Genomic DNA, 23711 nt, shown 5'->3' with positions numbered 1-23711 from the left:
ACTGGTTGTGACCAAACACCCCCCGCCACGCGCCCCTGCGGGAGCTTGGGGGTATCATGTAGATGTAGAAAGATGAGAGAAAATATCTGTGGGTATCCTTTATGACACCTCACTTCTCTGAGCTAAGAAATTAGATGATCTAGGTTTACTGTGCAACTTGAGGAAAAGCTTCCATTTGCAACTACACTCTACCTATCTGTTTTGATTTTAGGGAACTCACAAGACTTTCATTCATTAATCTTATTCTTAGAAACTCTTTCTTTGCCGTGCACGCCTTTCCTCATTGGAGAATAGTGTGCTTACCTCAAGGTAAATTTGTACGATGCTAAAATACTGTCGATAATAGAAAAACTAATTTTAAAATATTGTTTTGCCCTTCCGAAGATATGTTCATTTTTATACGCGATGGTCATATGATGTAATGTTAAAAAATGAGGAGTTTCTTGCCTGTAACAACGAGCATGCTCGCACGAAGGGTTTTGATTAGGACAGTTTATGACGTATTTCACGATGTTCCTTGCAATCCGACTTCCAACGATCTCGTTTATCATTCTCGGGAGCCGTCACAGAAAAGGGTTTATCCTTTCATCGACCTCTGTTTCTAGTTTTGACGGCGCCAGCTCCTTCTTGTTTGAATACTGAAGTGTACAAATATCGTATTTCCTCCCCTCCGTCATTCTGTCAATGCTCACTCAGCATTGAGAAGCCTCCCTCTCAGCGGACAGATGAGAAATAGGTTGCTGCTAATATAATCACTCTAAAAGAGAGTACTTTCGTGACCAAGGTTGAGTATTCGAGAAATATTACGAAGCATTACATGCTTTGTGCTGTAAACTCTGAACCCATCCCCGTCCACGTTTCTTGAGACAAAGGTTTAACTGGAGGAACCAAGTAATTTTCCTTTGTGACTTTCTGCTACAGGTACTCAAGAGTAACCCACTATTGTATTATAGAGCCAATTTCCATATCCATGGTGTAAAACTACAATAAATTTATGAAATAATTGTGCTACAGTTTTGTAATTTGTGGTATAATATTTAGATAATGAAGAAGCATATCAATATTTCCATTCAAAAATACGCAATCTCGTTATTAGTTACATATTGAGTAATTTCATGAGTGAATTAACTGCCTGAGTTAGTTTGTATTTTGAAAGGGCAAAACGTGTCCAAGGAAAACGGTTAAAATATGAAGAATATTGAATTTATCCCCCAAATGTCTAAATTGATCACGATATAAGATGTTTATATTGATTTTTCTAAATTTATTTTGATTTTAACTCGCATATGAATGACTTTCCTTCCAAAATTAGATTTAAACACCGCTAAAGTTTCATATGCAGCACTTGGTCGCTAGATTACACACGTTGTGAAAATTTAAGCTCGAATCTATTGAATCTCATTCTGCAAACATTATCGATATGATCACGTAACTTACATGGTACGCAATATCCTCTTTAGACTTTGCTATGCATGTAAAACTCTGGCGCTGTGGATGTTTAAGTTTTCACTTTTCACACATCAGTAAAATTCAATTATTTGAAGTTGGAAATAGAAGAGGAACCTTGACTGTTTGAATTTCAGTCTTAGTTTCTAATTTTGGAGACCTGAAACTCGTAACCTGACACGATTAAATTCAATCAAGTTTTGACACTTGACTAGCCTGGTACTTCGGAACCTGGAACCACATATTTCATTTCTGAATATTTATCATTTTTGCATTCTAAACTGCGAATTTTTCAACCACCGAAAAGAATCGGAAAGTCTTGATAAAAACCTAGACCAATTTGTTTTTTTCTTCGATCAAACATTATGACTTATGTCTTCCCACCGCGTAATAGCCGTCATTCCCTTGAGGTCCTTCGGTGTATCTCCGCTGTTGTGGTTTTCGTGCCGAGCCCCTTTCTCTAACTTTCAGCGCGTCCACTCGAGTCCCCTCCTCATCCATGAATAGGGATGAATGTGGGCGGTTGATGTTACATGATGGGAGTTATTGGGACTGCTGAGAGGCATTTCATTTAGCCGGCTAATTCCGACCACAAAATTTGGTTGTCAAGAGTCCGAGTCTGCCTGACTCGTAGCCCTATGCCCTATCGCGCTGCTGGGGTCCTCGTCAAACGCCACGTGATAGTTTAATCCCTTCATTTTCCAGACTGGGACGTCGAATATCTAGTGAGTGATACCATCCATACGATGTAGTACTCAATTCAATCAGAGCTCCGATTGAAAACAACGTTTTCTTTGACGAGATAACTTTTTTCATAAATCATATCAATCGATTTTCTATTTTTATCATTTTTAATCCGGAGGATACGAACTTAATTTTCTCTGAGGAATTTAAGTTTATTTTTCTAAAATATTCCCCACGTCAATCGTATATCAAACTCAACGTGGCATAGGACATGATAGTTTGCCATTTTCCTCAATTACCCACGTTTACAATAGGAAATTGCCAAATTCTTATTTTTGCAGAAGTTATTTTTGAAGCGCACGAATAAAATTTACGAATTAATATCGTAGAAGTAATTATTTAAGCGCTCTAAGGAAGGCATATTAATGACAAAAAATAAATTAAAAACTCTATGGAAATTGAAATGCCATAAAATAGTTGATTACTCAACATTGGATTGAGTGCGTAAGTAAAATAATGGCGAAAACTTAAATTTTGGACTATTACCTGGAGCTAAAGTAAAGACAATGCCACATGAAATCAATATTTAAGTGGTGGAAAACGGTGTAACATCACCTTGCCTAATTTCTAAGATCAGAGTGAATGGCATTCAATTGATTGCTGTTACAGCAAAATATCCTTTTATAAACGAGTGGGATGCAATAAAAGAATTATTTCTCCATGTATGATCATTGTAAGCCCTTCTATGACTCCCAGAAATGCAAGTGGGGCATTGAAGATATGAACTCTCACGCAAAGCGGGACCTGCATCTGGGGATGAGGATGTGACCCTGGAGGTGGGTTAATCCGGGAAGAGTGGCATGGACCAAACCAGCCATCCCTGATTCGCGGAACCCCCAGTGCTCGTGGAATGTAGCGTCTGCGACTTATTGGGAATTCTCCCCGAAGAAAGTGATATTTATAAATACAAGTGCGAAAATTCTTCCCAGATGCACTTAAATACACCCCTCTCCTTATTTTACGTAACTTCGACCTCCAGCTTAATTTAAACTGGGCATATTTTCTGCAAACGAAAAATAAAAATCCATGATAATGAATATTTGGCAACTTTAGTATGATTTGTATAATTTAGTATTAGTTCTCGATTTTTATTATTAAAATATTAAACACTATTTTTAGAGGTTTTAAAATTACATTTCATCCTAATATAATATAGTTACGAGACCTAGAATATTGAATAAAAATTATAATTAACAATTGTAATTTCCACTATAGCATTTTCATTCACGCGACCCGGGTTTCAACACTCTCTTGTCATCTTCTTCTTGCTGCTGTTAGGCTTCATTGCATAGTGGACCTTCCTAGATCTCGTCACCCACTCACCGAAGTTCTTCTCCATCCGTACCTTTCACGGCCCTCTTCAATTCGAACAATCAGCACTCGAAGCGCTGCATTTCCATCTCACCCTCCACCCTCTCTTGTTCCCAACAGCTAAACTAAGATCTCACGTCTGTGGAAATGTGGAGCTTACACGTAACTTCTAATGAACCGCTTCAGTAAGTCTATGCTGCTATTATTTTCCATCAGTAATTCCTCCTTCTCATAGAAAACCTTCCCATAGAAGCCCATTCTCTTTACTCTACTCTTGCATTTAGCTTCGGCCACAATTAGTCAGTCGGCTGCCCAAATGGCAAAGCCATTGGGCCTTGTTTGCTTCGACTGCGGACCTTAGTTTAATTCTTGTTTTGATACTTAAGTAAAAAAAGTCAAATTTCATAATACACCTTGAAATAGTTCGTTATAATTTATTGTAAAATAGTGCCATAGAATAAAGTGGAGTTTTATAAATAAATTTCATTATATAATTTCATACATTAATATTGCAAGTGCATATTGCATAATTTCCGCACGAGTTGGCTCAAATAAATTATTATGCAGTTATACTTAACCAAAAACACTGCTATGCCATAAAAAATTATTTATGTTCTTGAATTTCCAAGAAAGCCTTATGATATAAACAATGACATTGATCCTGTTAGCTCCTTCCTTATCCTCTCGAGTCATTTAGTAATTCACAGTTTAGCAAGATATGACTGCTCTTTAGGGGCGTGGTAGTCTAGGGAGGGTTGGATCAATGAACGTTGGACCCGGGTTCGATTCCGGGGCGCCCCACCCTGCCCCGCACCGCACACCCCTGGGCGCCCTTCACTCCGACTGAGCTGTGTGCTTTTACGGGTGCCAATCTTTCGGGGAAACCGGCGGAGGGAAAGGGACTGGCCATGGAACTTACCCTGATGCGCGAATTCCACACGCCGTAGAGGGCTTAGTACTGGATCAACTCTACCGACACCTATCAAACCTACCCTCGGCTTGTGTGTTGCTAACTGCTCTTCAGTGCATTTCACCCCCCCCCCCCCAGGTCATGTCGACACGGGCAAAATAGAGGGACCACTCCGTCCCTTTCCCTAAAGGGTCCGTTCAATTCTCATGTCTACTCGGTCCGTGAACGGAATTTCTCCTCAAAATACCTCGGCGTATTTTTAGGTAATATATAGGTGGAACGCTTGTAGCCATCCCCATTTACATATGTATGCTTGACTCCTCCTCTGCTGCCTCTCTTCCAGTATCAGGTGTCTTCGATTTCTTTTCCCGGGCTTTTGATAAACCTTTTGCAAGTTTGCCCCCACCCGCGATAACGTTTCCTACTTCGCTGCCAACCCTCCCCTCCCCTTGCCTCCTCTCCTCTCCCTCATTCTCTCCCACCCTCCCTCCATCCCTACCGCCATCTCGCTCGTCGCAAGTGCCCTCATAGCTCGGCTCACTTGTTTCCGCCATCTTGATCTTCTGACGTGCGCGCCCCGGACACTTTACCAGGGGCCCCCTCCGCTCTCCCCCGAGGGCGTGGCGTGCCCCCTCCTGCCCCCCCCCACCCTCCGACGATGTAACATTTGCTAGGGAACACGCGATTCGCGACGCACCCGGGTTCCTCGCTACATTTTAAGTACACAGTTGAAGTTATTTGATATAAATATATATATATATATATATATATATATATATATATATATATATATATAATCATAAACACAGTAATCAACCCGAAGGTCGGTTTAGTAGGTGATGGTAGAATTCACCCAGTACTAAGCCCTATACGGCGTGTGAAATTCACACATCAGGGTAGGGGGGCCAAATATATATGTATATATATGATTTCGTAGAAGTAACACGGATATATATATATATATATATATATATATATATATATAAGGAACTGGATAGGGATGTTGGAAGGGATGAAGGGAGGAAGAAAGTACTCAGAGCTGAAGAGGGACCTGATTTAGAGTAGGATGTTGTGTTTTGCTAGGGGCCACAAATTATTTAATTAGTAATTACGTCCATCCAAAAACCTACCTTAACCGGTAGATTACCTAATAATATATATATATGCACACACACTCAATTAGCCGAAGTGAGTTAAATATCCATTTTAGGAAGTGATACTCAGTAGCGTCAATATGCATTCGTATTTTTTAATGGCAACCTAATACGAGGTTGATCGTATTGCGCAATTATTGAAAAATAATGAACTTCAAACTCGAATATTTTTGTATTTTAATTGTGAGGTATTTTCATGGTAACTCAAATATCGGAAGCACTTCAAACACTCTTACTGGTGATACAATTTGTATTCCAGGATTCTGTTGATTGAAAACGTGCTTATTTATTTGACAATTAAATTTTTTCGGGGATATGAACGTCAAAGCGGTTTCAGCTCTTCAAAATATATCATAAAGGAGTAAATAATATTAATTATAACAACTCATAATACTACCATGGTTTTCTCCAGTACTGTTAAAACAACTCTTTTATTCTCTGTGTACGCGGATAAATTTGGGGGAGTGGTCCTTCGCCAAATCTAAATTCGCGCTTTGTTTCAAACCCTTCAAAGAGATTCCACCAATCATTCGCCGAGCGTGTATCACTGCCGTGAAAATCCCTCTCCACCCCCCCCCCCCCATTTCCCTCCAGTCAGCGACTCCTCCCGCGCCTCCTGGAGAGTCTGACATCATGAGATGCGTCCTCGATCGTTGTCATTCGTCTGCAGGTGAATCGAGTTGGATGTGATTCCTAAAAATGGTAATCTTGCTCTCTCGCCATTCCACTCGTTTCGATCCTCCCGCGCAAGGATGCTGTGAGCGGAAACTCTGTAGCACTTTGCATCGAAGGGTTCTGGAGGTGCAGCACGTTTGGCATGGGAAATGCATGGAATATTTGCAAAATCTTCATTCGCGCAGTCAAACCACAAGAAATTCCTATGTATTTCAGCATGGAAGCCTGTGATTAACGTCGTCATAGACAACGAAATGGCGATAAAGACATATTGTCAATTGCTGCCGCTCGTTTTTGGGCTTTCTTCGTCCATTTAGACCTGCCAGAATAGTTTTACGTCATACGTTTCTGTGTATGATCAATTTCTCCGGGAAACCTTTAAATGTTTTAACAATGACAAATGTATTTGCTAATTACAGTGTTGAAAGGAATTGCATTGACATACATTTCCTCAAACGAGAGAAATGAAAATGGCGAACGTCTTTTAAAAACATTGGTTGTGTTTAGCAGAAATATGTAATGTCGAACTCATCAAATCTGGGGAACCTGGTTAAGTACGCGGAGATATAATTAGGGAGAACATATAAAAGTATATACCTTCTGTTTGCAGAAACGCCGGTTATAATAGAGCACTAATATTAAACGAGAAAAATTATGAAAAATTGCTTGGAGAAGAAATTGTATTAAGATTTCAATTCCGTTAATTGAGCCCCTTTAGAACGCCTTTTCATATTTTTCTTCCACACTTCAGTTTTCGAGCATCAAGTTTTGCGTCTTAATAATTCATCCAAAATAAACATATCGTTAAAAATGTGTAAATAGTCGCAATTTCCCGTTTCTCGTTTGAATTTTACGAGTAATTGAATTCAAGGTGTTCACAGATAACTGAGGCTGAATTATTATCTCGCCCATCATTGCTTGAAGATTTTTCCCATTAAATATATCTGTCCCAAAAACGATATAATATTATCTTACTCAGAAGGAGCTATCCACAAAGAAAAATAAAGAGCAGTGATTTTTTACTATTGTCAACAAGAAACTTGGACACAGCGTTCGTTTCGTTTAGTTTACTGGGAGCCAAACCGTCGTTCTCCGTTGGAATATTTCAAATGCCCATTCCGAACGACCGGGATAATGCGAGACATTTAACTTTGAATATTTCAGCTCGAGTTATGATAATTAGAACCGCCGCAAGGTCTGTGTGAAGCCGTGCAGTGCGATGTTTTTTTGCAATACATAGATGTGGCACTACATATATATAGGATTGATGACACTGATTTTGATGGCTGGTGGCATAATCAGTTTTTATTACGGACACTTTGCCCATGACTTTATCAAATGATCTATTTCAGAAAATTATAATTATTTTGTCTATAAGTTATCCATGAAACAATGTATTAGTGTGAAAACTGTCAGTTTAATATCATAAATTTCGTGGAATGCTATAAAAATGTTTGGTGTGGCTACAGGGTTTTTCTTGTATTTATAGATTTTTAGTGGCATGGAAATTGGTGGCATTAGGAATTTCATCCAAGCGGTTTTGTCGGCTATAGTTCCAGCGGAACACGCCACACCATGTCGCGGTTGAGAACATACAAAATTAGGGCTCTAGGCTTAAATCGTTTTTGTTTTGCGACGCTGGCCGGCATGATGTCAAACCAGAAATTCCTTATAGTTTTTTTTCCGGCGATTTTTCAGATATCGGTCGAGCTTCACTCCAATTATATCTTGAAATGGTGACCTATAGACATAGTGAAAATATGTCGTGTTATTTTTATTTCCAAAATTTAACCATAGACTTCACATTACAGTTATCGAGTTGTTTATCACCAATATTGCCACCGTGTAGCCAGTTACTAATTGACACGAGTTACTCCTTGATCATTTTCGCAAACGGGTAGCAAAAGAGTGGGAGTTCAAAAGGCGTGGGTCCATTTGGCAGTTTATCTGAATAGAATTTTCTGTTCTTAGAAAACCGCTGCAAAAGATGGCGTCCAATTATAAATAGAATGCAGTGATGAAACCTTGCCTAATCAACTGATTAAGCAGGTTTACAAGAATTTTCGAAGGCATTGGTAAGAAATATGTACTTATCTAACATTATTTAAACTAAGAATTATTAACCTGAGTGAGCAAAGGTCGTCTTTTTTTAAAATTTAATTTCCATATTTATTGTAACAATTAAATTAAACTTAAATAAATAAGCCAAGCTTCTGTTATGCATGTGAAGATAAACCAGCATATTCTGTTTTACTAGTTGTGTTGCTACGAAGGGAGCTCTGTCAATACAGCTCATCGCCAGGAATTTGAAGCATCTTATTTTGGACGATAGTTTCGCATATATATGTTGGAAGAGTTATCCTTATTTCTGGGTACAGAAATTTATCTCTCAAAATAAATAACAAATAATTTGTTGTTTGAGGCGTGACTTTATGGAATCGATTCATTTCTTGATGGAAAAATATAACTTTGTCATTACACAGTATTTTATTTAGACGCAGCCCGGGTTTCATGTTCAGCGTCGTCGTCCGATCCAGTGGGTTCTTCCCTCGGATTTTCACTCTCCAAAATATTTTTCCAGCCCTCACTGTTCACACTTCCATTTTACGAAGACTTATACAATTTAAATGTCATCTTTAAATATATCAAATGATTTTTCCTGTTTTTTTAACTTGGCGTATTGTACTACCAGCCCCAAATTTTGTTATTTGTATTTTCCTAGCCTCTTTCCTTATAAATACAAACGTCTTTGACTCTAGTCATGAATATTACGTTCAACATTGAATTATTGTTCCTAGTGTTACCATTACAATTATTAGTACAATTATATGCAAGCTGATGCCCAGCCAATTCCTGCCGCATATCCTTGTAAAAGAAGAGGCAGGTTTGTTTCAAGGCATCATCATATTTTTAAACTGCCATCCTCGACCAGAAGCTCGGAGATGTTCCTTTAGCATTCAGGGCACGCTAGAAGACATACTGCGGTAGTAGGAGACATCGCCGCCCACTCAGCGGGTCAATTGACAAATAAGGGTAAGGATATCGGACAGCTGCCAAAGACAGCCACATCACATTCCATCCAACGTGTCCCTTCCCTCCTCCCACCCACCCCCAACCCCTCCCACAACTGTAATCGCAGATTGGAGGCCTATGCTCGAAGCTTCATCTACTATTCTCTCGAACTGCTAACATCTGTAGCCCAAGATGTCATGTTTACAGCATAGGTATTGGACATTTTAACACGCGACTTCATTTCGGATTGAACAGAAAAAATGCGGCGTTTCACCGGTTATACCTATTCGAATGCTCGCTCGGCGGTCACCTTTTCTGACCTCATTGATTTTGAAGCATTGCAAGGAGTAGCACTCGCTCTCGGTGGGCGAGCGATTAACGTACGGCGGGCGATCCAAATCTCCTGGAAATAAGAAGAAGGGAGAAGGGGAAGACAAGAGAAGGAGGAGAAAACAGAACGAGAGGAATGGAGAAGGAGAAGAGAGAAGGGGAGGAGGGAGAAAGAAGGGGAAGAAGAAGGTAGAAGGAGAATGGCGTTTGCAATGCGTGGCCTCTCCGCCGGGTCGTCCGCCCGACCCGCCCTCAAATTCGACCGTATCCGGTCCATGATCACCGCGATGAGAATAACGCGAGTTCTCTCGCCAATGTCCAAGAACCCGTTTTTTTCACTTTCAATTAGTGAAGATTTCATTATCGCGCCTACAGTTCGACCTGCGTGAGGGAAGTCCCGGTTGCAGGGGGGGAACCGCCCCGCCGCCCCCCCCAATCCAGCAACCTCCAGAAGGGCCCCCCTCTGCCGTTGTTGCCGCCTCCCTTCCCTCCACTCCCTCCCCTCCCGTGGCCCCTCGCTTCTGCTGCATTCGCTCCCTCTCTCCCCCTCTCTCCTCATCCCTCCCTCTCCCTCTCTCCTCATCCCTCCCTCTCCCTCTCTCTCTCCACTGCAAAGCACTCGAATAAAATAAACGAGAATGGAAGAGAGGGTGGCAGCAGCAGCAGAGGAAGAAGGAGCGAAGAGTATCAACTCTGTTTGGACTTCCAGAGCAAGCTGACGTAATGGAATGTCAAGGACAAGTCTCACTGACGCCCCCCCCCTCTCTCTCTCTCTCTCTCACGCTCTCCGTGGGTTGTTTCTGCGACAGGGGCCTCTCTCCAGGGCCCTTTCCCACCATCCCCTCTGACCCTATCCGTCCACTTAACCTTCTCGCCACACCCCCCCCTTTCAGAGGCTCCCCTGCGAGGACAATCCGCCCCCGGGAGCCAGCGCGTCGTGGCCCCCCTTCTACCCCGCGCCGCGATGGGCCCCGACAACCCACCGTGGATACCCACGGCCCAACTCAAGGGACGACGACGTCGTCTAACATGCCGCGGACTATTCCGCCGCCTTTACGTAGACGAGAAATCATTTGTTGGTCATCTCTCCAGCTTCCCAAGGCGCGGGGGCGCTGGTGTTTTTATTTAAGGGGATCGAGATGGTGCGGGGGCTAACGTACTGGCTTCCCACCCTGAGGGCCCGGGTTCAAATCCCGGCGGTGTCGAATATTTTTCAGAGGTATCTCGATCCCTACTTGAGGTGCTTTGTGGAGGGCCCTTTGAGTGAGTACACCGTCCGTCGGATGGGACGTTTAACTGCGGACCCCTTGGCGCCTTTCGTAAAGAGTAGGCTAATGCCGACGCCGGGTTTCTCTCCACCCTTCATCCTTTCCTGTCCATCCCCTATGGCGCAAATGACCTCGGCTGTCGGTCGCCTCCCCTCAATACTACTGCTACTGTTTTAAATCAAGTTGCTAGGCTCCCATTCTTGCGTTCAGATTTTTACTCTTTCATTTTACATTTCTTTTACATTTCTTAAGATGGACAGTAGCTAACATTTTTAAGAATTTCCCCTAGCAGCCTTATGACCCCCATCCGTCCATATTCCGAGCACATATTACCTCTGCAGTCATTTGTTTCAACAAACGGGTTACCCATTAAAGTTTATTACATGTCAATCTCTCATTTCTCCAGAGGATTTTCCAATCGATGCAGAATGAGCACTACGGTTTCTTGCAGAAAGATTGCGATCAAAATTTACTGAAATTTGCTTCACTAGTAATCCAAGTGGTCCATGTGAAAATGTGGGAGACTAAGTGTAATGCAGCGACCCAAGATCACAAGTTCCGCTCAATGTAAATCAATTGGGATTTTTGGAAAGTTTGATCCCATCATCCGTATCGTCGCTCTACAAGCAATGACGTTTATTTTCTCTAGATTAATCGAATTAATTTACTCGATCAAACGAATAATACGCTACACGGCTTTTCATCCTCTCAAAATTGCATACTTTCACGTTTTCCTTGCCTCGGTCATGAACTCCAAACCTCGTTATGCTTCCTTTGGTGTTCCTTCCTGTATGTATTTCATTTTACCATTATCGAGTACAGTCTTGTCTTTCTCTGAATATTATGATGATATGCAATAATCTTCACCCAATTTCAAAATATTCTCACGCTGGTTACGTACCCCAACCATTTCATCACATTTCAAATTTCTTTTGGAGCACAAAACTTTTTCGGCAGACTTACTTCCATTTGCTTTTACCTCTCGAATATACTCCTCATTTTAAAAGAGCATAAACTAGTATTTATTCGAGTTTTATGTGACAGTAATTTCTTTTTTGGACTAGGTTGGCGGAGGTTGTGTCGCAGAATTTAGTCAATTTATATAATTGATTGCGCGCAATATGGCGCGCGAGGCCATATTGCGCGTATTCCCAACCCCTGTGGATTTTCAACCGAAGGAATTCCGAAGCACACCACTCAAACTACTTCTTCTTTCTAAGATTTGTACTATATCTCGGTTGTCATTCCTCTTCATTGCTACAATGTACATGTACCACAATTGAATGGCAATATTTATCTTTATTCATTTATAACTACTGAGTACTTAGCCATGTACGTAGGACTAATTTGAAGGTAAAAAACAGGTTCATATTAGATCATGTTTTAAAGAAATGTGTGCTCGAATCTTCTAGAAATTCCAAAGAGTCCGGAATGCTCTGTCACCCCCTGCTATCGACGCCCGGCAGGATGGATCTCTCGTCCTTCCTGCCCCGGCCGAGTTATCTTCTCTGGGATTGGACCAGTGGGATTTTAGCCACCCTGATGACAATGGGTCGTCCAGTATGCATGTGGACGCTGCAGCTAAATCAAGGGAGCAACCCGAATAGAGTATGTCCATTTAATTGCTGGCCCACACAAAGGAACAGCGAGACCCTCTCCTTTGGTTACCAAGGTGGGGTCTCACCCAACCGTTTGTGGAAATGCGTATGGGGTAGGGATTCGCCATGCTGACAGACAATCTTTTTGATCAGGATAACCCGAGATTTGCCCACCCGAGAAGAAATCATTATTCGCCTACTTTCGGGCTCTTTAGCGAGAACATATCGAGAATTAGGCATGCAAATGTTATTTCAAATGGTTAAATTCAGTTGGCGATTGGTAATCAAGAGTTTTGCGTGGCAGTTACCGGTTATTCCTTGTTTTTTGTGTTTTAGTCATTATAGCATCAGTGCTCCATAGTATTTTACGGCAGTGCCCAAAAACGGCCGCTTTGCTTGTTCGATCCAAACTCGGCCTCTCTTGCATATACACACGATCAACATGGCGTCAAGCTCAGTTTTGAGTAAGGTGACGACATATTTTCACGCAGATATTAACGTTTTCTTCGGATCAAGATTTCACTGCATCAAGTGGGATGCTTTGACCAAATATTTTTTTCAAATATTGTTTGTTTTATTATAATATCTTATTTAACGACACATGAGCTACAAAAATAGACAAATAATTTTTATCAAAGCATTTTAATCTAAGATACGCAATATCTGCTTGAAATTTCATCAAGCTATTTTTTTCGTAAATGTTAATATTAAATGGTTGAAGGACATGTTTTGAAATAAATCGAGTAGAAATCATTTATATATTATTTTGCAAACCTCCTCTCTGCAGAAACTCTCTTAATCTCCCTCCTGATTTCTCAATCACTTTTAGCACCTTCCTTTAATTTGAACAAATATTTTGCAGTCGATATTTCTCTATTTTTACTGAATATTTCCTCTATGACATGAGTACAATAAATCGATTACATATTAAATTGCAACCAATCCTTTCATCCAATTTATCAACCCTTGCCCCTTTACTCTATATCAGAATTGGATTCACTTCTAGGGACCTCGAAGCTGGTCACCTACGCCGTCTGCTACCGAACAACTGCAGGAATATAATGAGACGTAGCACTAATGATCAGCATGCGAGCTATGAACGAGTATAAGTAGTCTTTCTTGATGACACCTTAGGATCAATATTTTCACGGTTGAAGATAATTAAATCTTAGATGAAAATCCCAGATCTTTCCTGTAAATTGTAGAGGAATATATTTCAAACCCCCTATATTGAAGAATGACTGAATTATGGTGATTATGAAAAAGCCGGAAGTAAATTTATTAATCATCTTCATCGTTTGAATTAAATTTCAATACCACAGCATCGGAAGCTAGAAAATAAAATGAAGTCGAGTTTCGTTCAGGTGGAGAAATGTTCGCCGAATTTAAGATGGCATTGCAGCAAATCTTTTTCTAGTTGGGAAAATGGGCTCGTGTCGAAGGAAAGCTTTCGCTCCTCGCCAAGGTAGCGGAAAACCGAAATGGTGGTGTGGCCGGACGTCAAATCCTCCCTCCCTCCCCCCCCCCACACTCTCCCCTACTTCTCGCCTCGCTCTATTGATCTGGCCACGGTGTTTTATTTCACGGGAGCAAGCCTTAATCGGGTTGCGGTCAAGGATTTTGAGCTGATTTGAAATTGAATAGTAATAAGTGATTCCTTTATCGCCTCTCTATCGAAAACTTTTCGGCTCGTTCTTTTACTCCATTCCTTTTTTTTAATTCGCTCGACTCATGCAAAAATGTCGCCTTGCACAGCGCTCTTGAATACTGCACCGAGGCACGGATGTTTCGTAGTCTCAAATTTCCTTACGCCATATTTTGCATAACGCTCATTAAATGCTTAAACCTTTGTCGCTGGTTCCTCACATGGAAGGGACATTGAAGGGCATGAGGTCTCCGACGTAGTGTTCCCGCTGCCTCGATTCGGAATGTTGTTTACGGAAATAAATTATGCGAACCCGCTCCTTGGCTTCTGGTAAATTTTTGGCTATCCGCAGCACGAATTCTATGCCATCAATCAGTGCACAAATATTTCTACGGATGATCAAGACGATAAAAACCTCACACTCTATCGACACTTTTCTGGATCGAATTTGGGCAACAACTACGATAATTCGACCATAATTACTTTTTTAAATCATGTGATTACCGTCAATTGGATGGAGTTGATTATAATTGCGTAGAGGGAGGAATGAAACTCTTGTCACCGTGGGGAGATTTCTGTATTGTGTGTAAATTATACGGAACCTGTGCGTTTTGCAAATTGCACTGTATTCAAGCTGAGCCCTCTTTCAAAGTACTCAAATCACTCTCATTCACATTCTTCTCCTCATACCCGAGGTGGAAAATACCTTCCGAGGAATTCAATAGATTCTCACATTTTCTCATACTTCTTTTTTTTTGTTAAACAATTGTTGGAAGAGATGAAATCTGCGCTCAGTTAGCTCGTCTAAAAATCTAGCATTATTCGCGAATACTTATTTTTTATTTCTGTATTTCAACATTACCCTTATTTCGGCCATTATTCTTGCCATCTTAACACCTTTTTCTTAATATTTTCCTTCATTATATCGTGTATAGCTAATTCCTCTCTTTCCTTTATTCTATCGCCTGGAGCTAATTTCTCTAATCTGTGTTGCCTTCCTTGAAATATTCCGCATTTGACATGGAGAGGCTTTTTTTAACAGCTTAATTCCCGTGGCATTGTTTTACATGACGTTTATTAATTTAGAAGTAGGTAAGTGACCCTTGGCCAGCAGTCACCTTTGCATCTGGAACCCTTTTAATGAGCAGCTTAGAGTGGATTACCCATCAGGGTAATATGCTGGATCTGTTGAGTAATTGTAATGATTTTCTATTTTCATCGATCAGTGTATAAACCGACCGTGTGGGTCGCGGTAGTCCAGTGGGTAGAGCGTTGGACTGCTGACCGGAGGGGTCCCGGGTTCGATTCCCGGGCAAGGCACTCTGGGCACCTGAAGCTCCATCCAAGCTAAAGTGATTTTTCGGGTACAAGGTCTTCCTGGGAAACCATAACCGTCACAGGGAAAGGAACTGGCCCCCCTACCCTGATGTGTGGATTTTCACGCGCCGTATAGGGCTCAATACTGGGTGAACTCTGCCATCACCTAACAAACCGACCTTCGGGTTGATTACTTTGTTTATGGTGTTTTTTATGGTGTACAAACCGAAGTATTCAGATAATTCTAGATAACTTCAAAGCATTTGCTCAAAAAATCATTGTTCTAAATCCAAAATTTTGATTTGATCATTGATTTATCCATTTTTAATCACAAATGGTACCATTAGCTTATGTAATAGGGATTAGTAATATCGCTGATGAGATAACTTAGCATATTTTTAAATTGTTCCAAAATCTCTATTTCCAAATATTGAATTGATTGATCAGTTTAGAAATCCAATCTCTACAAAACAATTACGGTCGTGGAAATCGCACGGCCGTAACGAGGAAAAGTATTTGTGCTTCTTCGAGAAAAGTGTTCGTGGTGAATGTATCGCTAGTTAAAAACAGCACCGCGTCGCGACCTCGTTTTTATCCAATACGTTCCGATTCCGCTCTGCTCCATTCCATAGCATTTCCATTTTGTTTCCTCTCGTATTGGAACACAAGCAGCACTTGCTTCCGAGCTATTTCCTCATTAAGCGCTCCTTAAACCCTTGTCCGCCCCTCAAGTTAATTGGATCCGATCGCCTTCGTCGATAGCTGCAGCCGCCATTCTTCCGTTGGGGGGAGGAGAAAACGGCTAATTGGCTGAAACTCTTCAAAAGGCTCTCCAAAAGTGATAACGCGTATCGAAATCAACCGAGAATAATCTCTGGGCTCAAACATTTGGAAATTCTCCAAGGCACCGTCGAGAATCCACGTGGCAGATTCGGAAGACCTTCTGTGTGGCAGATTTGGAAGAAGCACGACCTCTGGAGGGTTAGGACTTCGCACTCACGTCTCATCTCAGCGGTAATTACGCGAGGTTTTATTGCGGGGAAGATACTTCGTTTTGTCATCCCTGAACCTAAAAATAAACCACTAATTAGCGATCACAGCCCAAAAACGTCTCCTCGTGACCTAATTAGCTATGAGCCATTCCACGCTTTCGCCAACCGGAGAAGGATTATCAAGGGTTTATTTTTTTAATTGCTCCAAGCATATGAATTCCTTTGATAGAACACAATGCTTCATAAAAATGATATAACATATTTTGAACGTTCATTTCTAGTAAAAAATCTGATCTGGGAATGCTTGGAGCATTGGAAAATATACGTACAATAGGTATTATATTAGTTATATGAGTAGCAGAATATTTTGAAGATACGGAGATTACGTAAATTTCTCGAAGAAATATTTCGACTTGACGATGGAAAACCTCGCTTGTCCTCTATTGATCGCACAACAAGTTTCAGAGGAGACAGAGGGAGAGAGGGGAGGGGGTAAAATCAATAAAAGAATCCACGTTTATTCCACGAAACGCACCACTGAGAGCAGTGTATCCCTATTGCTATTGCGGAGGTGATAATCTAGCGTGTCTTTGTGTTTAGCATTCAGTAATTAATTAAACTATTTGCATATGTATCAAATTTTATCACATTTGAATATGATTTAATATTCTCTTCATATGATTTTTCCCAAAGAAGAAAACCATGAGAATGCGATCGGTTTAGACGTGTACGTTTTTTTAGCTAAGTAATCAAATTCACCGCAGCATAGGTAATTGAAATGCATTGCCGTAGTAATAAAAAAGTAATTATTTCATGATTAGGAACAATAGTTTTCATTTGAAAGAATCAATTCCTAAATCTGAGTAGAATTAACATCTAACTCCATTGACCTTTAGCGACTTAAACAATCATTATCATTAATACGTACATTGTGAGTGCTGTTACTTTATTAGGCTTTACCTCCTGATTTTTTAAATGTATTCATTGAATATTTAAAGCAATCGCAAACTGTTTTAGATAACGTGCTTTGATTCGATACTTAATTGGAGTTTTACAATTTGCATGTGTTTACCTGAAATATTAAATAGGCGTCGCTATACAAATTTCCCTCATTTTTTTCATTTGTCTTGTGCATTTCGATGTAGTAAAATCGTGAAATTTGTAGCATTTTCATATTATTTAGAAAAAAATTTACATATGTCTCCCATTTATAAAGAATTCAAATGCTCATGGGTAAAATCTTTTCTCGGAATGTACCAAATTGAGTGTTACACTTTTTGTCAAGCAAAAAGTAAAAGAGTGGGATTTTCACACTCATGGAATCAAATTATTTCCCTCTCGATTAAAACCTCGAACTTTGGTTTGGTTTTTTCCAGAGTTCAAATTTGAATTTATTGTGATTACTTACTTATTAAACCATACACACACACACACACACACACATATATATATATATATATATATATATATATATATATATATATATATATATATACATATACATATATATCCTTTATTATAATTTCGTTCATTCAAAAGTATTCTAACTTATTTGCATGCATTAAGAAATTAAGCGCACGGTGTGCTACCTGGAAATTATAATCCCCGATATAATTCTAAGCCATTATATGAACATTTGCAATTTGGAAAAGTTTCTCCGTCCAGTTTTTGAGGTAATGCTGCACAATAACAGTACACATACGATACACATAAGATCGCTTAAAACGATATTATTTCGGTGGTCTCTGGTGGAAATATAGCTGCAGGTTACCCCGTTCAAATTCCTCAGGACTACTTTCTAGTGCTTCAATTTCGCGGGTATATTCGTGGCTCCACATAATCCGTTTTCTTCAAAAATTTGCTCATTCAAACTAAAATAACCGCATCGTTTAATTACTGGTGCAGTAAACACTTTCTTGTGGCCTGCCATTTATCTCTCTCTCTCTGATCGATAGAGAATGCCAGGTATCATTGCGCCCCTAAAGATCCTCCCTAGTCATTCATCCCACAAATCTCGTCCACTTATTCCTGTGACAGACGTCCTCTTCGAGGTCACGTAGTATCCCGGAACAGTCGTCTTGGCTTGCAGTGGCAGAGGGCGTTGGGTGGGACGCTGCGTCCGATGGATGGTGTGAAAAGGAAAGGGGGGAGAACGGGCGGGGAGGGGGGGGGAGAGGGTGACATCATGTCGCCTCTAGTTCCGCACGGAATTTAGAGCTATGATTCTTGATTGAAAAATCATTCCAAATTGAAATAAATATTTGGTGACATTTTAGGCAAAAAACGAGAACTTTTAAAATGAAAATAACTGAATTGATAATCCTTGGGAAACCTGTAACTTCGTGCATTCCTGATAATAAAACTTGGAACACACATGTTCAGCCGGTTGGATAAATTATTGTCGGAAGGAGATATTTAGGAACGCTAATATAAATCCATGCTGATTACATACATTAATTAGAATGATTTTTAAGCACAACATACTGCATAATTGGATGCATTGTTACCATGGTTAATTTGGCGATTAGAGTATGAGCGATGCCTGGAAAAGACTTTGTCACACATATTTTGCTATTTCTATTTTCCAAGTTTTAAAACGTATTTCTGATTTTATTTCAAATTGAAATTTCATTAAATCGAATGCAGTTGAAGTACACTTCCAGGCAAAATAATAAAACCGAGCAAAAGGAAATATTTACATCACACTTTTCCACTTTCTTTCTCTCTCGCAATGGATTGTGAACATGGCTAATGTGACTTTTCGCGGCCATTTTTTTCCAAATTCCTCTGAAAAAGGGATTAACGATAAGTAAATTGGGAAATCAATGGGCAGAAACTGAACATATTAGGTGTTGATGAAATATTTTCAGGATTTTGCGTCAATCCACGTCTAAACGTAAAGAGACAACAGTAAGGTGTATGGAATTTCGTGTATGGAATGATTCGACTATTTTGCACTCCATAACCACTAATTCACGCGATAAAAGTGATCAGAAGAGCCAGCCTTCCCTCGGCGAGAAGGGGTTCTAGATTGGTGTGCCGAGGGGGTGGCGGCGCGCCGTCCATACGATCGAGGGTGGGCTCTCCATAATTGTGCACTCAATAGAAGCGAAAGAGGCAGCAGAACGCCTGTCGCCCTCTGAAAATAATGCAGGACCAAGAAAGTAAAGAGAGGATTTCGCCCGAAGATGGCTCAACAGGGGGGAGACGGGGTGGGGAGGGAGCGATTGTCGCCCGGAAGGGTCAAATGAGAAACGAGGTCGACACTGGTGTTCCCTCGCGGGGGGAGGGGGGGGGGCGTGTGGGCGAGGCAAGATGGCGTCGGCCGCGGCTCTATTTTCGAGGTGAGCGTCGCTCAAGCAGGGGGTAAGAGGCAAAAGATGTGAAATGAGGGCGGAGGGGGAGGGTGGTATTACAAATCAGGGAACATGTAGAGGACAATGCGACCTTCGTACTTGGAAGGTGAGTGCCGTGGCCCATCGTCCCTCTCTCTCCATATTCATTCGATTTTTAGCGATTTCACACTGGGCCGAAAACCTGCGCGCAAGAAAGCGATTCCCAACGCTCTGATTAATGCCTTCACCAAGAGTTTGCCATTCACGGAGGACTAATCGAAGTTCTCGTGAGTGGCGACAATGCGTTGCGCGAGGAGTGGCCGTTTTGGGGGAAGGGGAGGGAGGTGGGAACTGCCCTCTTCGGCGGCGAGCACGCACGTCCATCCGGCCCACAATTGGTGTGGGTGGTGGTAGCGGGAGGAGATGAAGAGAAAGAAAGGAAGGAACGAAGCAAGAGAGTAAAAAAGGAGGACTCACGCGGCGGCGGCCAAGTGCTTGGTGCGCAGTAGCCGGGGGTCGAGGAAGGCCAGGGCCACCAGGAGACACGCCAGCATCCTCGCCGCCCCCAGGCCGCCCCCGCCGGCCCCCCTTCCGCCGCCGCTCCCTCCGGGCCCCTCGCCCCCTCCGGCCTCCCCCCGCGTCCCCTCCGACGCCTCCATCTGCCCCACCATCGCCGCCGCGAGCACCACCTCAGCCCCGCACCGAGTACCGAGCGAGCACCCTTGGCCCCCGGCGGCCCCACCCCGACCCCTCACCGGGCATTCATCATCATCTGCCCGGGGCCCGACTGCCGCAGGCCGGCTGCCCCCCGCCGGGGCGGCACATGGGGGACCCAGGAGGGGTGCGGCCCCCCCGCGAACCCCCTCGCGACACCCGGGGGCGCGCCCGGAGACAGCCGTCACTCGACACCGCCCCCGCCTCGGCCTCCGCTCCGCCCCGCGGCGCTCGACGGCCCGTGGCCCGCGGAGGGGCCCTCACCACGCCGGGCCCTCCCAAGAGGAGGTTGGCGGGCCCGCACCGCCGTTGCTCGCTGCTGCCCTCCGCCGGCCCTGCCCCCTTCGCCGCCGCATCGATGAGCCGCCCCCGAGCGCCGCCGGTCGCGCCCCCCGAGGGTCCACCGCCGGTGCCGAGGGTGGTGGAGGCAGCGGCAGTGGTGCTGGTGCTCGGCGGTGGTGCCCCGACTCGCCCGGGGTGTTTCCCGTTCGCCGTCTCAGGTGCGGCCCACGTGCGACTAGACCGCGGCCCGCGGCCGGCGCTCTCCCTCACCTTCCATGCCTCCGACGGCGCCCCACCCGTGCAGCAAACACACGCACCAGGCAGTCGTCGAGACACCTGCGCCGGCCGCACCACAGCCGCCTGCCTGCCTGCCTCTCTTCCACTCACTCTGCACCCGACGACGACGACGCGCGAATCTCCTCCCCCATCCCACCCCCACGACCTCTCGGGGGCCAAAAGGGGTCCTCCCCCCCGCCACACACTGCGCACGCTCCGTCCCCGGGATTTCCTCGCCCCACCCCCCACATACGAGGGCGGGCGCGCGCGCGCGCTTCTTCCCTCTCGCCCCGGGCAACGCATCCCCCCCTCTCCGGGGCGCCCTCCGCGGCACACAGCAGCAGCAGCAGCTGGTTCTCCTGCTCCCCCCCCCCACTTTCGCCATGTCTATTGATCCACTCACTACCACCACAACCCCCCTCCCACCCCCTTTGCCCCCCTCCCACCCCCCCGCTCCCTTCCCGGGGATTCCAGGCCGTCGATTTGGACTTTGGACCGTGCAGGACCCACCACCAGCACCGCGGGAAGGGGAGGGGAATCATGCCCGGGACGCCCTGCACCCCCCCCCCCTCCCGCCCCTGCCCCCCCTTACCGCCCCCCCCTCTCTCTCTTTCTCTCACGCGCGCACACACACCCCAATCGTCCCCCAAGAGAGCGCTCTCTCGGTACCACCACCACCGCCACCCGGCCGCTGCGAGAACAGCCCCACCCACACACACACACACACGTCGCAGAAGCAGAGCAGCAGCAGCAACGAGGCCCGGCACCCCCCCCCCCCCTTGCCTGCTGACCCCGAAATCCCTCCCCTCTCCCGCCTCGCTCTCCCTTTCCTTCGAGGCGCCCCCCTCGCTCTGGGGGCGGGGGACGAGAAGGAGGGCAATGGGGAGGGAAGGGGGGTAGGGAAGCTGTGCGGGCGGGGGTGCTCCTCCGGAATATGGGCGAGTGGGGCGGGGGTTTAAGCTTTAAGGGAATCGGGTCGCTCCCTCTCTCCCGCTCCTCTTCCTTTTTTCTCTCCCGGGGAAGCGTATCCCGCTGCGAGGGAGGGAGGGAGGCCAAGTGTTGATGTTGCGGACTAAATCATGCATGCGGGGGCCGAGGTGGCGTGCGTGCGAGCCTTTAAGGGGGTCCGGCGGCGGTGGGTTTCGCCTCCGCCCCCGACTGGGTCAAGTGGTGGCGCCCCTACCCCCGCCCTCCGGTATGCGACGACGCCGGGAGGTGCGATGCCTTCCTCCTCCGGGGTCATGGGCGCGTCTGCACATGCTTTCCTCCCTCGTCCCTCGGACACTGCCCATTCTCATCCTCCGCTACGGCGAACTCTTTGAGAAATGCCATTCGAGACGTCTTTCGTCTGACGTGCGGTAGAGTACGAACGTGTGCTCTTTTATCTGATTGGGAAACCGCAAAGGAAATTATGAGAGCCGAGTGATTCGTCGCTTTTCTCGCGTCTTCACATTTAAAATACTCTCTCACTTCATATCAACGAGATTTTTTATTCTATTCTGATTACTTTATACGATATATTTTGCCATTTTCTCATTTTTCCGTTCTATTTCTCACCACATACGACCACCGTCACTATTTCAATGTTCCTCACTATTTTTGTTAATTTATTACAATTTTCCATAGCAAATGGGTTTAACACAAGGGCAGGCTTACTGCAGAAACGGAGCGGCGTGATAGTTTTCTATTTTATGCTGCAGTCATTTCTCTGTCTCCATCATTGCTTCCTCATTCTGCAGTTGTTTTCGATAGGATTTGAGAAAATGAAATCGCGATTTCGATGAGAGATGCCATTTCAATGAACTATTGCTTTTTTTAATGTGCTGAGCCGCATTTTTCTCTCCGAAAACTTTGGAATGCCAGTCGGAAGACATTGCTCCGCGTAGTGCTGCATTGAACTCCCGCGCGCACGCACACGCACGCACTCGACCATCGTGCTGCGTATGTGCGGGTGCGTTGCATCTCGGCGAGAATCTTCTTTCGTCTTGGAACGACTGCCTCCGCCCCTCTCTTTGTGGTTGGTGCTCGCGGTGGGAAAGAGATGCACACATTCGATGGACACCACCTCTCACAGCCCTTTCGCCGCAGCGGGAAAAGTCATTGGATTCGCTCGCCCGTTTTTGTCCATCCAGCTGGGACCCCCCAGGGCCTGCCACCCCTGATGGACCTACACACACACACACATACCCACACACGCACGAGTTGAGGCTACTGGTCGCTTCAAGGATTTTTTTCTCCAGTGGATCGATTCCGAGATTCAAAGTCAAAATCAACCAAAGGTTGGATGTCATGCCCCATTTATATATATTTGCTCATAAACCTTCCTTCGTTAATATTATCTTGGAATGACAGCATATTTCACACATACCTACTTAATTATAAATGCTCGAGGCTATCCAAAAGTAAGCCCGATCCAATTACCTTACCACAAGGTATATCCTTTCCAATTCAAAATTTAAATTAACATAGCTATCTATTTAATTATATTTATTGGCCATGTTTGAAATTCCTTAGACGAGCATCAAATAGGGTAAAAGGTTGTCGGCCAAAGATGGTCTCGTGTTTTTCGATGGAGAACGAGAGATTTTCTACAATATTACTTCAGATTTAAAAGTTTTTAAGTTTCTCCACATTCGCCATCACCCGAATTTTGGTTTTAATTCTCAACGCTAAGTGACCTGAAAATAAATTGAAGCGACCGT

At 43.9% G+C, this 23711-nt stretch overlaps 2 protein-coding genes across 2 annotated transcripts in view; one reads left to right on the top strand and one right to left on the bottom strand.

Moving 5' to 3' along the window:
* The window catches only part of LOC139689669 (gamma-aminobutyric acid receptor subunit beta-like), a 166516-nt gene extending 146108 nt beyond the window's left edge, over positions 1–20408 (bottom strand). Inside the window, exon 1 of the mRNA XM_071586859.1 lies at positions 20215–20408. Within this exon, the coding sequence (XP_071442960.1) occupies positions 20215–20408 (194 nt within the window). The remainder of the gene's footprint in view (positions 1–20214) is intronic.
* A 152-nt stretch (positions 20409–20560) lies between these two features.
* Positions 20561–21403, top strand: LOC139689668 (dapper homolog 3-like). The gene has a single exon (XM_071586858.1). The coding sequence runs from the start codon at positions 20561–20563 to the stop codon at positions 21401–21403; it is 843 nt and encodes a 280-aa protein (XP_071442959.1).
* The last annotated feature ends 2308 nt before the right edge of the window (positions 21404–23711 follow it).

Source organism: Hetaerina americana, unplaced genomic scaffold (genome assembly GCF_022747635.1).
Source record: "Hetaerina americana unplaced genomic scaffold, ioHetAmer1.1.p SCAF_27, whole genome shotgun sequence".
NCBI lineage: Eukaryota > Metazoa > Arthropoda > Insecta > Odonata > Calopterygidae > Hetaerina > Hetaerina americana.
This window is presented reverse-complemented; position numbering and strand designations above follow the sequence as displayed.